Raw genomic sequence first — 17,230 nt, forward strand, 5'->3', positions numbered from 1 at the left:
CTAATGAATCCCAACTGTTGTGTCAGAACCATGAACAACTGTTTGTTGAGTGTGCGCCATGACTTGGGTTGATCTTATTTAGGAACATTGTGACAGTCACAATGATTTAAGTTCCTTTCCCAATTGCCTCATTCAGAGAACCTAATGAATGACCCTATTGTTGTATCAGAACCATGAACACCTGTTTGTTGTCGATATGTTTTGTTTTCTTAACCTTTGTGGTCATGGGTTCAGATTAAAGTACGTTTTATCCAATAAACACATATTTAGGCCTCATTCAGAGAATTGTTGTATCAGAACCATGACCAGCTGTTTGTCGTGTGTGCGCCCCATATCTTGTGTTAGTGATGCTTATTTTGGAACCTAATGTAGGTTGTCCCGTTTGTAAATAAAAACATACCCATGACTAAGGAGGCATGTTCATAAAGTAGGTCAGTTCACGTTTGAAATAACACGTAATGGTGAGTAACACTCCCAGTCTTATTAATAACCAATGATTACAAAAGAGTAATGATTCAGAAGCATGTTCATCAGGACATCTGTTCTATATGGAAACAATTATAGAGGTTTGTTAACCACTCAGTTCTCTGAAATAGAATCGAAAGGGAATAAATTAAACCATTTCTACCCGTCTTTAGCTTGATCAGTATCATGTGGACAAGCCTGAGGAAACGCTATCACAACCTCTCCACTTTGACGTTGAGGAAACACTAGAGAAATACAACAAAAAATAAATAAATAACTGTATGAATTAAAATTATAATAATGTAATAATTACATAAAGTGTAACAATGAATAAAATTCAATTAATAACAAAAGTAAAAAAATAAAAAAATAATAAAATAAATAAGTAATATTAAATTAATAATCAGACTAAAAACGAAGTAAAATTCAGTGAATAACCGGACTAAAAAGATAAAAATAATAAAAAAGTAGTAAAATTCTTTTAAAAGTCAGACTAAAAATATATAAAATGATAAAATAATTAAAATTCAACTAATAACCAGACTGAAAGGATACAAATAATAACAAAAATAAGTAAGTCGGATAATAACTGGACTAAAAAGATGATAATAATAAAAAAAGTAGTAAAATTCAGTTAAAAGTCAGACTAAAAATATTAAAAATGATGAAATAAATAAAATTCAACAAATAACCAGACTAAAAAGTAAATAAAATTCAATTGAAAGCAAGATTAAAAAACGTGGGCCTTTAGTTTGCTTTTAAAAACTACTTGTTTGTTTCAGGGTCTTCTAGCATAGAGGACTGACCTGGTAAAATAATTAACAATTTTATTTATGGTATCAACAAATATCCAAATTTTCTCAGGATGCTTTACAGAACCCAGAGGGGTCTTCAGAAAAGAATGAATAAAATAGATTAAAAGTAGGGGAGAAAGAAAAAGCAATAAAAAACAACATTAGTCAGAAGGTGGAGAGCACTTCTTTTATTTTAAATATGTCTTCATTCGTTTAGCCTGCGTACAGTAACGTATCAGCACATGACTACACAGCACAGAGGTGGACTGCTGCCGCCCGCACCAGTCACAGCTCGGCCAATATGTAAAAACACCGACAGCCACGGTCAATATCAGACAGCCAAGCCAGCGAGCTCCTCCATTAAACTCCATTTAAAACTATTCATCTGAGATACAAAGAAAACCACAAGGACGCCTGTGTGCGAGACAGACTTCCGTTAGGCAGTGTGGTAGTTTACTGACAGTGGCAAAAAAAGAAAAGAAGAAAAAAACAATTGATTCCCAGAGATAAAAAGTTGGCATCTGTAAAATACATGATTGAAGTCATTTCAAAAAATAATGTCAGGGTGGGTCACAATTTGATTGCTTCCACTGCCCACCCCCCTTTTTCTTTTTTTGTAAATTTCAAAAATTTCTTTGCACCGTTTGACCCGTTTATGGCTTTAAATGGGGTTTAAAGAGTCGGCGAAGATGTAGAAGACAAATCTAATAATAATAGTAATAAATATAATAACATATCGTATGCAAAGCTTTTCGACGTACGCGCGCTAAGGTTTTTCTGTCGGGTCTGGTACATGCAGACAGGGCAAGGTAGCAACCACATATCTGTGAGATCATCGAGGCACACATCATCCGCCAGCTGTGATTGGTTCTCCTTTGCGCCTCCTTCGCTTAGCGTCTTCGGTGAGAAAGAAAACAGAGGTTCTACTCAGAGATATATGCAGCTCAGTTCCTGTGTTGCACCATTCAGGCCTCGCGTGACTCACGCCGAGCCTCGAACTTTCATTTCACCCAAATCTGAGCTGGATAGGATACAAGTGTGTGCTTTTTATTTCCTTTTGTACACTTTTTTTTTTTTTTTGGTAATGTGACAAGCTGCTAGTGGTTCATCAGCGTTTTTTGTACTTCCCAGCGTCACCATGCACAACCTACACGTCAAAACATAAAAATAAAAACACACAAAGAAAAGCAGTTCTAAACCATTCAAGATTAAGAATGTGGAGGTTTGTAAGGTAATGGCCCGCAGTTTCTTGGAGCAAGAATAGGATGGAAAAAAAAGTATATATAATTAACTTATAATAATACTTATAATTAAGTCACAGAGACAAAATAACAGAAACTGTTGTAGTTTGATGAAATAAGTAGTGGAACAGTTGACTTGAGCCTCTTATTCAAGGGGCAGACTCTCCTAGCTTCTCTCCAGGTCACCCAGGTAGGAAGTCACCTGTGAAGACAGGGAGAAAGAAAAGCTCTTTGAAATGGAGAAGCAGTTTCCTCCAAAGACTTTGATTAGATTCACACTCAACCTTAATGTCATTAAGTATGTAAGTACTTCAAAGCAATAAGAATTTGGCCCTAATCATCCTCCATATGAAAGGGTGTTTGCGCCCTTCAGAACTTTCTACGTTTCTGTGTGAGAATGACTCAAAACATCAGCAAATTTTCACAGGATTTGGTCTGATCTTCAAAACACACATTTGTGTTGAAGTGTATGACAGCAACAGATCAAAGGAGCTTTGTGAGGAGGTCAGAAAAAGAGTTGTTGTTGTTCATGAGGCTGGAAAAGGTTCCACAACCATCTGTAAAGAGTCTGGAAGCCACAAATAATCCACAGAGAGTCAGACAGATTGAAGACGACTGTTCCCCTCCACAGGAGTGGTCCACCAACAAACATCACTCCATCATAGTGGGAGAGGAACCAAGGAACCAGGGAACGTCTAAGCAGTCAAAGGCCTCTCTCACATGGCTGATGTTCATGTTGATGAATCCACTCAACAACCAAAGACACTGCTCTCTGTCCACAAAGAACATCTGGGACAATGTTTAGTGGACAGATGAGACCAGAGTAGAATAGTTTGGTTTAAATGTTTGGAGATGAACCAACGCTGCATTCCAGCATCAGAACCTCATCCCTCCATGACACATGGGGGCGCTAATGTCCTGGTTTGGGCCTGTTCTGCTGCATCTGCTCATCATTGATGGACCAATGAACTGTGAATTCTACCAGTGAACTCTGAAAGAAAATGTCAGGACATGAGTCCATGAGCTGAATGTGAAGAGAAACTGGGTCATGGAGGAAGACAAGGAACCCAAGAACACCAGTGGTTCTCCAGAAGAACCAGATGAATGTTTAGGAACAAGTCAAAGTCTTGACCTTAATCCAGTAGAAAAGTTGTGGCATCAGTTCATGAGAGGAAAACACCAACATCTCAGCAAATTCCTCCAAACTGCTGTGGACACTGATCAGCTTTTTTGCAATGATTGATTTTCTGGAATAAATAAATGTATAAATAGTATTTCATTTGTTTGACTGGGCTCTGTTTGTCTATTTTGAGGCCTTCTGATGGTTTGAGACCCTGTACACTGTTAACTATTATGCCATACTATAGTTTAACATATGTGGAACAGGAGTCAAAGGTCAAGAGGCAACACTCTTGGACTCATTGTCCTATTCGCAGTCTGTGCATCCAATCTGTATGTGCGTGATTCCTAATGCTGCCTCTAATACCTTCAGTAAAACCTGAAGTGCATGAATTCGCTCATCTCTCCATACAAACCCCGGCAGCTTGTTGCAGTGTGAAGCACTGAAGTACTCCCACACTCGTCCTCGCAGCGGCCGGACCTTGAGAACAATGTGATCCACAGTTGCAGCTAAACCTAACAGCCACCACAGCGTCCAGCAAACTGTGATTTGCTGCGGATTACTTACGCAACACAAAAAAAGAACAGGCCGTGGATTTGTTTCGTTTCATTCCAGACCCAGCAGTTCGACGTCAAAGATGAGGGTGGCGTTGGGAGGGATGATGCCCGGGTGGCCTTTGTTTCCGTAGGCGAAATCGGGCGAGCAGGTCAGCTTGGCCCTCTGTCCGACGCTCATCTGGAGTGAAGAGGGTGACGACACAAAGAGAGGAAAGAGGTGACAGGTGTTAGCGGACACCGATAATTGGATCATGAGTGTTCATAAGTCAGATAATAAGCCACAGGGGACAATGAGAAGTCACAGAGACAAACAGCTTGTTTACTAACGCCCCGTCCGTATTCCTAAAACCATATTTGTTGCAGTCATCTGAAGCTTTAATAGCTACCGGCCTCCTCATCCAAACACTGCAGGCCTGAGCATGTGAGATATGGAGCCGTGTCTGAGCTCTATTAGCCTGGTGTGTGCAGAGTGAATGGAAAAGCCATAATGGAACCCTGTCAATAAATTCATGCATTTCAGTGCACGATAACAACATTATCAACAGCAAAACGCATCTTCTTTCTCACGATACCAATGATGTCATCCACTGCGTGACTAAGCACAAAAAAAGAACCACAAGCTGGAACTAGGACAATTGAACTTGTAGAGTGGTCCACGAATCCATTTGGACCTATTTTATAGATAATCCCTGACCTGGATGACTGAGAACCTTCACAGACTTGGCTGGATGACCTTTATTATTGAGTTTTCCCAGTTTCAGAGCTCTGATAAATGCACATTAGCATGTCTTCTGAAGAGGATGAATACGTGCAACCTGTGGAAAACACTGATGGTGCGTTCAATGTACCTCGGAGGGAGGATTTCAGCACCGGGAATGACGTCACACCGGAGTTATCGGCGTTCCAGACAGAAGTCGGAAAACTAGATGGCTGTGTCCATGAAATCTCTAGACTTGTTCAAATATAACTTGGTGTGTTCAGTATTTACATTTTTTGAGTGCAGAGTGAAATTAAAATTGTAAATGGAACAAATAACCTTTTCACTAGAATTATTTATAGCGACAAAATCTACAAAATCACATGAGGCAGGAATTTCTAAAAATATTCAAAAGTTCAAAAAATATTTAAAAGTTTTTTTCGTTTGTAGAAACAAAAAATAAACTATTAACCCCAGTTTGCCACGATGGTGTTTGTCTCTGTTCCGGTTTTACCAGGCTGTTGTTTTTAGCCGTTGTTAGCGTGACGTGGGCTTGTAGCTCCCATATAACACATGAAAAACTTAAATTACAACAGCCTTTCTACACATATATGTGGTAAAAAATACGACCAATTTAATACGACAAAAACTAATCAGAAGAGCTAATAAACGGAATATTACAGGAGCTTCTAATTACTGTTTACACACGGGGCGGCCATCTTGGAAACTCAACTCGGGGGTAGTGAGGATTCTACGACTTTCTGGGGAGAAACTGACTTCGGGGCACGTTCCTGCTGGAAATTCCAACTAGGAACTCGGAAAGTCCGACTTTTGAGTACAAATATAACGTACCATTAGATTCAGTCAGGCTACATCACAGTAACACTCAGAAATTGGAAACCATCATAGAAAAACATTGAGAATAGAATGGACTAGTAGGTACATACATGAGTTTTCTTTTGCTACATTGCTTAAAAAAATGGCACACGTTCTGGTGCTGATTAGTTCCTGTTTTGCTTAAAAAAATGTGTTTTTTCTCAGTCCGACCTTCACAACATTTTTGTAAAGATGGCAGAGACAAAGGAGCTTTCTGAAGAGCTCAGACAAAACAATTGTTTTCAATTGTCATCATCTCAGAACTGAAGTGGTTCTGTTCTGAGGCATGGGATCAACTTCCTCCAAGCGGCTGTAGACACTGATCAGCAGTTACCAGAAACATTTATCTACAAGGAGCTCACAGCAGATACTGGAAACAAGGCTTCACTTGCTTTAGCAACTCACAGATATGAACAAATGATTAATTTTGTTAATTTCTGAATAGATGGACTCAAATTTGTCTTAATTAAATTTAATACTTCTAGTCAAGGCCTTTACATTTGCAGCTCTCATGTACGTAATATTGTGTCATTTTGTGAGGTAAATAAATGCATAATATTTCTGTTTCATGCAGCACTGTAACTACATGTCACATGTCCTGGACACAGATTAATAGGAAGAAAATAGATTGAGCGGACTGAACGTCCTAATACTCCTCTGTGTTGTGCTTTTAGTTTATAATCTCCTGGTGCTCCTGCATACCTGCACCACGCCTTCCTCCCAGCCTCGGATCACTTCCTGTTTGCCGATCTTGAAGCGAAAAGGCTTCTCCCTGTCGCGAGACGAGTCGAACTTCCGTCCGTCTGTCAGGGAGCCTGCAAAAAGACATGGAGACAGAGTGGAGGAAGAAAATGAAGCGTGCACACAGATATATATATATATATATATGAGAGGCTTGAAACGTTAGATATATTCAGCAGGTGGAAGCTCATGATAGAACATTTTCTAAAACGACTGGACGACAAATACATCTTCCACAGACATTCATCATCCCTGCTCACTGTGCATTAATGTGTGTGTGTGCACTGAAATGAAGAAGATCTCAGATATAGCCAGCAGCTGTCTGCAGCAGGGGTGGATTTCAGTGTGACAGTCGGGGAAAACGTAAGAATCAATCCACAGAACAGCAGCGACTCTCCGAGACTATTTTCGCCAGCTCTATTACTGTTATTAGCACCAGCGACGCAGCATGTGTGTGTGTGTGTGTGTGTGTGTGTGTGTGTGTGTGTGCGGGAGGGGGCTTGGCACAGTGTGACGTGTGCGTAGGTGCAACGTTGCACATGTCACCAAGCACATCAGGGGGCGTCTGGCGAGATGTAGACCCTGTAATCCAGGCGGCAAAGTGGGTCTCCTGTCCTCTTCTGGACACGTAGATATGCAGCAGAGCCTAAAGGAGCTGATCTGTAGGCGTCATTCCGCCAGCAAACGATGCAGTGAGAGCATTTTCCCACGCTGGCCGTTTCCTGCAGACAGAGCCTGTGCAGAATCCCCAAAAAAATCCAGGTTTTGATCTTCCAGCAGATGTCTGGCTTCTTGCTTGTGCAGAGGAATATCCGGTTTCATGTCAAGGCTGCTCCGTCGGCCGACAGGAAGGGAGACGGCCCGGAGAGGAAATCCTGCCCATTGAGTCATATTAACCAACAAATACAGAGAATCCAGGCTTCTTATGCCTCAAGAGAAACAGAAAAATGCTTCGCTGCGAGTGGCCCGCGGCTCGAATTGGGTCTTATGTCAAGTTACATAATCTTGAGGCAAAGAGGCTTGTGTTACAGTGAGTAATGTGAGTCTCTACAAGTCTGAGAGCAGCTCTGCCAGACTAACAGGTGCAGACGAATGTACGGCGTCTAGCAATGCTGGAAAGCAAAGGCCTTCTTTTAAAAACCCAGTTTGCTGATGGTGTTGCGTGTTTGGCTTGTGTCTTTTAATACGCTGCAGTGGTGCTAACTGGATCCGTCTGGCACTTTGATCGGCACTGGAACATTTCAGCAGCTACAGGAGGGACTGACACTAGACTATTCATGTTCCTGTGATGACAAATCTGTTGTGGTGCTGCCCGGGGCCACGCCCCCCTGGGGGCCACGCCCCCTGAGTGGCATAAACATGGTGAAACGTATCAGTAAATACAGGGAGACCGGGGAAAATCTAGATTATCAGATCAAATTAAGGACTCGACAATGACTGATATGAAATAACAAATAAACAAATGGTCCACAAACATTACCATGTAGCCACAAATCAGTTCTCCTGATATTTATATGGACTTGATTTCAATGCCGTGAAATACTACACTGATACCAAAGTATGAGCTTTATACAACACAGCTCTAACAGCTTCGTACTAGAGGACCCTCTTATATGGAAAAGTGGATTAGCTAGTTTTAAGTCATTTTTATTATGATAAGTGTTGCTAAATAAAAGATGCTAATGCTAAGAGCTCACACTAAATGTGAACCACAACACCAGGTTTCTGAGCCTGGATTCCAGTAGTTTCTTCTAATGCAGTGATACATTTACTGTAATGTACTGATATCTGTAAAAAGAAAAATACCTCTAACTGCTTTTAAAACGACAGCGCTCCACCCTTTTTTAAAATCATGTAGACGCTATTAAAGCCTATGATTCAAGCTAATGCTGCTAATCTCCATGTTCCACTGTGACTTTTTAGCTGTAAATGTAGCTGTTGTCTCAAAGGCAATTAACAAACGTTAGCCTGCTAAATCCAAATACCAATAACATCTGGAAAGTGTTAGCCATCCTAACAATGCCAAAAATGTTCACATTTCTAACCGCTAACCATCAGTATTAGGTGAGAATTTGAGCATGCAGACGTTAGCAACTAAAAACCCAAAAGTTTAAACCCTCTCACAGCTGTTTCAAAGTCTTTATGCATCAACACTTTGGTCTGAAATGATCAATTATCTGCAAACCTGAAGGTATTGACATGAATTAGCAAATATTATCTAAACTACAACAATGGAAATGTTCAAACCTATAACTGCTAAACATTAGCGTGGCTCAAAAGAAATAAGCAAATGTTAGCATGATTAATAACATCTAGCACTAGTATCTGGAACATTAATGCTTTAATGCTTTGGTCGATACTCAAATGTCTGCAAAACTGAGGCATTGATGCAAATAGGCGATTATTAACGTGCTTCATCACTAAACTACAGTCGTAAAACTTTGCAAATAATTTGCAATAGACGTTCACATTCCCCAGAAGATTAATCCTCATGAATCTGGAGTGTTTTTAGCTGAAGCTGCAGGAATTTGATCAGCAGCCAAAATGAAAAACTGATCAATTGTTTGATTTTTCACTCATTCAGATTCATAATCAGAAAACTTTATTTGTCCCCGGGAGGAAATTAAGGGCACAGTGGAAAAGCTCAGTCAAAATGAGTAATTTAGAATAAAATAATATAATTTTGTACATCCATCTGTAAAGACAATAATGTCCAGACACCTCATCATCATGTTTGTTGGTCACAGGCTCAAAAACAGATGATATTAAAAAAAAAAAATCTGACATCATGACCCTTTAATTATAGTGAGTCATATGTTTGTGTGGTCTCTGCAAAAATATTACAACACAGTCAGTCTGCTATTATTGCAGTCAGACCCAGACGGTTATAATCGGCTCAACCAAATGCCACCAACCCCCCCACGTCTCCCTCCCCAAAACGACCCCGGAGAAACTCCCGACAAAGACAGAAAAGCGCAGGAAGTCAGACGGGATTTAAAGCCTGTGTGTCTGTCTGGACATCTGAGTGAACCCTGCGGCAGAATCCGTCTGAAGCCCCCCCTCCCTTCTTTCTTTTGTTAATTCTCCAGACGCAGATACAGTAGTAACATTCAGCCACATTTATTTTACGAGGCTTCTGGAATGGAGCGCTCGGCCCAGACTGAGGAGACGCGCATTTATTTTACGCAGTGGTGAGTCCGGAGCGCAGTCGGTCCCAACTGCCTCCTCTGCTGAGCGCAAGTGCTTCAATTTCCACGCAACCCCAGTCTGTGACTGACAACCGACTCGTGCCTCTTTGCCCCACTTTGAGTCTGAAACGTGTCTGCTTGCTGCTTGTGCGCCTACAACTCAGTGCCACTGTCCCCCAGATATCAACCAACACGGACCCCTGTCTGGTCTGGTCTGGACTGGACTGCCAATATCTGCGTGTGCTGCCACTCTGAGGATTCCCATGCTGGGCTATTTCCCCCCCTCTCTCTTTTTCACACACACACAGACACTGGTGTAGGAGACAGTTGCCTGCAGCCGTCACTCCACTTGCCTTCTCCACGGCCTTCGCGGCTAATTCTGCAGACAGAATGTGTCCGTGCACGCATGCATGCAGCGGAGCAAGTTTCCCGTTTCACACTCACCGACATAATGCACCACGCACGTCTGTCCTTTTTTGGGGAAAGTCCTTCCTGCGGAGAAACCAAAAGAGGCGCTTAACATAACGTGAGGAGGGAGGGAGGGAGGGAGGGAGGGGAGGAGAGGAGAGGAGAGGGTACACGACGCAATTAAAGGCAGCGCTTCCTGCGTCTGCGCTGGAATTACATGCACAACACAAAAGTGGTCGAGCACAAGCAACACGCAACCCCCCCTTCCCTCCCCTCCCCGTGCACCCTGGCCTTACCGTCACCGGGGGTGATAGTCTCGATTTCCACACCCATGGTTGTATTTTTCTGTTTTGATTATTCTAATAGTAATAATTGTAATTATTATTCCAGCGGTGAGTTCTGGAGCTGCTGCTGCTGCTGCTGCTGCTGCGTCCCTGCACCCGGCAACACTCCCGTCTGTCTGCTCGCTCCTCTGGCGGATGTTCCCAGATCTCTCAGTCTCTCTCCCTCCTCCCTCCCTCCCTCCCTCTCTCTCCCTGTGCATGGAGACCACCGTCATCGCCCACACTGCGCAGCAGCACTTCCGCCCACCACCTCCAAAATAAAACGCGTTTCATTCCAACATTTTCCTCCGCTAATTTCTGAGCACTTTACAGTTTACTGCGAAATAAATATATGACATAAAAAGTGCTTTTCAATGACGCCACGTGGAGGAAATGAAATCATTTAAAGCCCTGCATGTTTTAGGTGGATAGGTAGGTACTGCAGGCACAAAGTTTGGATGCAAGAACAAATTTGTCCATAAAAGATCATAGTTTCATTGGTATCAAAATAAACATGACTATTATATAAAGAGAAACTTATCTACTACAATTATCAGGTATTTGAGTTTTTGCTTTAACAACATTATGACATATACAGGACATTCGTTCCACAGGGGATATTTGTATGAAGCCTCAAAAGACAAAGAGTTAAAGTGGATAAGACAAACTGTGATTTGCTTTTTGTTTGTTTATTTGTTTGTTGGTTGTTGTTTTTTTTTTAACTTTTGCTCTGAAGCTGTGACTCTTTAAATCTTCTCGACCCTAAAACTAAACCTTCTTCTTTTCTTTTTCTGACATTTATTCATCAATGTTGTGGTAACATTAATGTTCAGCTAAAGATAAACTGAGGAAGATGGTTCATATCAGTAAAAGTAAAGTCTGATCATGTAGTAAATACATAGAACCTCGTGCTGGTTTTAGAGAAAGACATGTGAACAGAAACTTGAAGCTGCTTCCAGACTTTTGGCCTGTAGTGTATGTAGTGTGAAAATCCATTTATTTTATTTTATTTTTTGAGTTCCACTTCTAATTTATGATTGCTCCCAGTGTGTGAATGTAGAAAAGTAGAAAAGTGCTGTATAAAACCATTTACCATTTACCAATCGTCTGAATTAGCAGACGAACGCTAACATGAGGGAACCTGATTGCAGACATCTCAATACCAACGTAACGTAGTGGAATAATCTCCAGGACAAACTGCTGCCTCCGTAACCCAGTTAAGACAAAAAAAAAAAAAAAATCTGGAGTCTGACTCCTGAACACATCACATTATTACCATGTGCTTTGAGGCCCTTGCATCACATTTTAATAGTATTTTTATTACTTTTATTCTGGTTAATGTGATTTTGTTGATGTCACATGGCGTTGTCCATTTTCTAACAGTGTCTCTGATGCCTGCTGCGAAATTAATTTCCTTTGGGATATCAATAAAACTGAACATAGCAAATCTCTTCCCTCTCCTTCTGTTTGTTTTCCTTGTTAGCTTTTAGCTTAGCTAGCCTCCTTCAGAGCCTCCTTTCTTTACCAGCACCAACTGTGCAACAGCGCGATGAAATGCGGATAAACTCAGCCATAAGAGCAAAAATAGCAGAAAAAAGTAGAGTATTAAAGTTTAAAAGAACAAATATAGAGGGTATGCATGTGATGTTACAGTGAGATCAGCTTTAACTGTGTCTGTGACCACACAGAGTGGCAAAAAGTGACAGCTGGGCTTCAAAATGAATTTAAAAGATGGGTAAGAGCTGCTGTGTGATTCACTGACCCAACGGATTTGGAGTAGTCAGAGATAAAGTGGTGGAAAAAAAGTTTTCAGACACACTACACATCTGTGACGTATTACATTAAGAATCATTGGTCTTCAAGTGCAATTTCTTTTAGTTCAGTCACAGACAAAACAAATCCTGAAACAGCCGTTAAAAACTTAAAATCGATCGGTTCCATAAAAATACAGATGAAATGGGTCATTTTGGTTCCAGTGATTCACTAATGAAGGTTGTGCTTTTCATTAAAAGACACATTTTTCTGTTGTCGTGCTTCGTGTCTGTAAAAAGCCGGTACATTTGAAAGTTCTTCAGAGACAAAAATGCCTAAATCCAGGAACCTGACGCAGGAACCTGATGCCGGAAACACGCCTGGAAGTGGAAGTGCAGATTCAGTCCTTTTAGATCAATGATCAATGAGAGACAGAGATTATCCCAAGAACACAAGAACTGGACAGTCAGGAACTGGAAGAAGATTCTGTGGTCAGATGAGTCAAGTTTCCAGTTTATCTTCCTCCTGATAATGTGAGGCTACGTAGAAGACCAGGCCAAGAATTAACTCCAACATGTACAGTATCTACTGTCAAACATGGTGGAGGCAGCATCATGGTTTGGGGAAACAGGAGTGCTGCTGGTGTTGGTCATCTCACTGTTGAACTCACATGCTCCCTTCTGCACGTGCTCGGTTTCATCGAGGTCCAAACTGGATGTTTCAACAAGATACTGTAACTTTCCACACATTCAGGACCAGTAGAACTTGAGCTCCTTTGAAAATCTGTGGTGGATTATCAAAAGGTCTGTTTCGAAGAGCAAACCAAAGAATTTAGAAGAACTGAAAAGAGAAATTCAAGAAGAATGGGACAACATTAGTCCTCAACAGTGCGAAAGGCTCGTGGGGAACATGTCAGCCAGGATTAGAGCTCTAACATTACTGCTGCTAGTGACAGGACTAATAAATATTAACTGATGATGTGATGGTTTATTTTTATTTGTTGACTTTGATACCGACAATGTGAGATATTGAAACTGTCTAGAACACTGTCTTTACCTCCTGAGGAGGCTCAGGTCCTTCAATGTCTGCAACATGATGCTGCAGATGTTCTATCAGTCTGTTGTGGCGAGCTCCATCTTCTTCGCTGTGGTGTCCTGAGCTGCAGGCATCAAAGCAAAGGACGCCAACAGACTGAACAAACTCATCAGGAAGGCAGAATCTGTTGTTGGCTCTAAGCTTGTCTCCCTGGAGGAGGTGGTGGAGGACAGGATGCTGGCAAAGCTGCTGGTGATCATGGACAATCCCTCTCACCCCCTCTACAAAACACTGGACAAGCTGAGGAGCAGCTTCAGCCACAGACTCATTCAACCCGCTGCTCTAAAACGATACAGGACATCGTTCCTTCCAACCACAATAAGACTCTACAACTCATCCACGTCTGTCAGATCCACCATCACAGAACTAAACCTGCACTGAATCTAACTGTCACCATTTACTACAGGTCACTTTAGCACTGCCAGTATATCTTACATGATCAAGTACTTATATGCATATATTATACCTATACGATATATTGTGTGTGTGTGTATATATGTGTATATGTATATATATGTACATGCATTAATACATGTTTACATATTATATATTGCAATTATGTATGCTCATCTTGCACACATGACACATTTCTGTGTGTATTATTATTATTATTATTATTACATACTGATGCTGCTGCCATTATTAGTATTACATACTTTTATTACTATCATATACTGTTATATATTATATCATTATATAATATACTACATTACTATTATATATCATATTATTATAGACTATACTACTACTATATACTGTTTATTCACAATAACACTACCATCATATCATCAGTACTACTGCCATCATCCTGCCACTGCACCTTATCCACCTATGTATCTTATAACTTGTGTTTTTTAAGTGTCCTTGTCCTGTTGTGTGTTTTTACCTTTGCCTTTATTTTTATACCTCAGTATTTTATTCTATTGTATTTTATTGTACCCAAATACCGGACTGCTGTGACAATCTAATTTCCCTTCGGGGATGAATAAAGTAATCAATCAATCAATCAATCAATCAATCAATCAATCAATCAATCTAGAACTTACCGTTGATAGTTGTTCTTGTGAATAATAAATAAATAAATATAATTTGTATTTGTTAGTGTCTGCCTAATGCAGCCAGACACAAAACAAAGATTTTTACACAAATATTTGATGATAATATGTCAGTTTGTGTGAAAACTTTTTTTTTTCATTTAGTGTCAGCTAATATTAATTCATGCTGTATTTTTTGATGAAGTCAAACCTTAAGTTACTTCTTAAGTTACGTTCTGGAGGTTCTGTCAGATAAGTTTGTGGATGTTGTTGTTTTGGTGTAGTTACAACCGACAGTAACTATTTCAGCTCCAACAATAAATAAGAATAAAACAACAAACTGAATATTTGTGATCACTGCTCATCGTCCTTTTAACGCTGCAGTATTATATGGCTAACGTTACTTCTCAGTGAAGCTCTTAGCATTAGCATCTTTTATTTAGTTACATTCACCACAACTTTTCCAAATCCATACCTGATCATCGTCGAGTCCATTTGTCCTTAATTTGACCTGATAATCCACATTTTTTCCCGGTGTCTCTGTATTTACTGACACATTTCACCAGGTTTTTTGTCTAGGAGTTTGTTTACATCCGTTGCCTAGTGACGAGTCCTCAAGATTCTGGAATGTTGTTGTTAAAGGGGCCACAAGGTTCAGCTGCTCAGCAACGGTAACTAGGGGGCGTGTCAGACATCAAAGGCAATGTGATGACATCACAGTTATAGATAAATAGGTAGATAGATAGATGATAGATAGATGATACATAGCGATAGACAGATAGAGAGTGATAGCGATAGATAGAGAGACAGAGATAGAGGTTGATAGAGATAAACAGATAGAGATAAACAGAGATAAACAGAGACAGATAGTGATAGACAGAAAGAAAGAGATAGCGAAATGCCTCAGTCAGAAGAGATTGTGTTGCCCAGAGAAACCTGGAGAAGAATCCAGGCGGAATTAAATAAGCCTGAGCAAAAAGTTTACTCTAGACAGGAGGTCGTAGAGAGCAACGCTCAATATCAGTATATGAAATCACAGGACAGGTTGTTGCTCACCCAATTGGAAAAGAGGAGGCATGAACGCGAAGTAGAGGACCGTAAAAAGGAGGAATACTTGAATAGGATCGCTGCAGAGGAGGCGGAGTGCCAGAAACAGGACAAACTGAGAGTGGTGGTCAGATGCAATGAACTGAGGTTTCGCCAGGACGACTGCGTCGCCAAGTTCAACCGTGTGGTCCATTCTGAAAAGGTGGCACAGGAAAACGAGATCTTCAGAGAGCTGAGAAGGAAAAGAAAAATGGAGGAGGAAGAGAGGACCAGACACTATGAGGAGGAGATGAGGCGCAGACTGGACGAAGCCAAAGAAATCGAGGAGGAGAGGGTTCGTCAGCGGCAGCTCAAAGAGAAGGCCGTCGCTGAGTATCGTCAGGAACAGGCCAGACTGGAGAAACAGTTCTGGGAGAGGAAAACACAGGAGGAAAGGGAAGAACGAAACGAATTCAGGCGCCTGGACGACCAGTTCGCACAGGAGATGCGACAAAAGGCGGAACGTGACGCTCAGTTTAAGAAAGAGACCTTAAACGAAAACTTAAACTGCATCTACTCAAGAAAACTCCAGAGGGAGGAGGAGCAGCAGAAACAGGAGGAAGAGCAGAAGCGTATAAAGAGCGTACAGAGTGGAATGGAAGCAGCGCTGAAGCAGAGAAAGGCGGCGCAAGCTCACAAAATAACACGGTACCAGAAAGACATAAGCGTCGCATCTGACAAGCTGGCGCAGAGAAAGACGGAGGAAGCTGCCAGGACGGCGCTGGAGGAGGAGACGAGGGAACGGACGGGGCTGGAGAAGCAAAAGGCCAAAGAGGAAGAAACACAGAGGGACAAAAAGGAGCAGAGGGACGCCAGGTTAAAGGCCATTCAGAAACACCGAGAGGAAACGATGAGGCGCAACGAGGAGGTGAGGTTAGCGGAGCTTAAAAACAAACAGGACCTGAAAGAGGCTCTGGAACAGGCTCACGAGCTGCACGTTAGGACGCAGAGGGAAAAGGATCAGAGGACACGGGACAAACACATCCAGCTCCGTGACGTCAACGTCGAGCGGAAGTTACAAAAACGCGCCCGCGAGCAGCAGGTGAAGAGGGACGAGGAGGAGCACGACAGGAAGATGGCGCAGCAGGTTTCAGAGATGGAGAAACGCCTCCGGGATTATTTCCGCGGTGAAACGCGTAAAGCTGTGGAGCTGGGAGGAAACGCTCCGTTCAGGTTGGCGGCGACTGCAGGAAGATTCGTTTTGGAAGGGGACGAGCCCGAGCACTTCACAGCCAACACGGTCGTGTCACTGCCCAGGTTTGCAACCGACAAGACACGTTTGACCAAACTCTGTCAGGAGCGAAAGAGCCGGCAGGAGCCGAAGGTGGAGAGGCCGTGTAAGAGGAGGTTCGCTGTCAGCGATTTACTGGAAGGTGTCACTTCCCAACAGTCCACCCTGCCAGCCATCAACCCCGGAAAACCACAGCTGACCAGCACCTCTCAGCCTCCAGCATCAGCCAGCAAAGTCAGACCAACGAATATCACCGTGATACAAACTCCCTGCAGCAAACCACAGCTGACCAGCACCACTCTGCCTCCGATATCAGCCAGTAAAGTCAGACCAACGAATATCACCGTGATACAAACTCCCTGCAGCAAACCACAGCTGACCACACAACCACTCTGCCTCCGATATCAGCCAGTAAAGTCAGACACGTTCCCACCAGGAAACCAGAGCGGATGAAGACCATTGTTCCGCTGATATCTGACTATAACTATTAACCTGCCACCACCACCACCACCACCACCACACAAAACGATTCCTAAGAGCCAAGCAGGCAGGGTGGTAGTTAGGGTTTACTCCGGGAACTCCGGTTTTTCCCACTCTTTTTCTATACTAATCAAACCATCTA

General features: G+C 41.9%; 1 protein-coding gene across 1 annotated transcript; it reads right to left on the reverse strand.

Moving 5' to 3' along the window:
• Positions 1–1,432: 1,432 nt before the first annotated feature.
• fkbp1ab (FKBP prolyl isomerase 1Ab) lies at positions 1,433–10,575 on the reverse strand. The gene is made up of 5 exons (XM_047608135.1): positions 10,384–10,575; positions 10,124–10,171; positions 6,453–6,565; positions 4,188–4,355; positions 1,433–2,702 (listed from the first exon to the last, which is right to left on the reverse strand). Exons 1-4 carry the CDS (start codon positions 10,418–10,420, stop codon positions 4,227–4,229), a joined length of 327 nt encoding a protein of 108 aa, XP_047464091.1. The 5' UTR covers positions 10,421–10,575; the 3' UTR covers positions 1,433–2,702; positions 4,188–4,226.
• Positions 10,576–17,230: the final 6,655 nt, after the last annotated feature.

Source organism: Mugil cephalus, chromosome 1, assembly GCF_022458985.1.
Source record: "Mugil cephalus isolate CIBA_MC_2020 chromosome 1, CIBA_Mcephalus_1.1, whole genome shotgun sequence".
Classification (NCBI taxonomy): domain Eukaryota; kingdom Metazoa; phylum Chordata; class Actinopteri; order Mugiliformes; family Mugilidae; genus Mugil; species Mugil cephalus.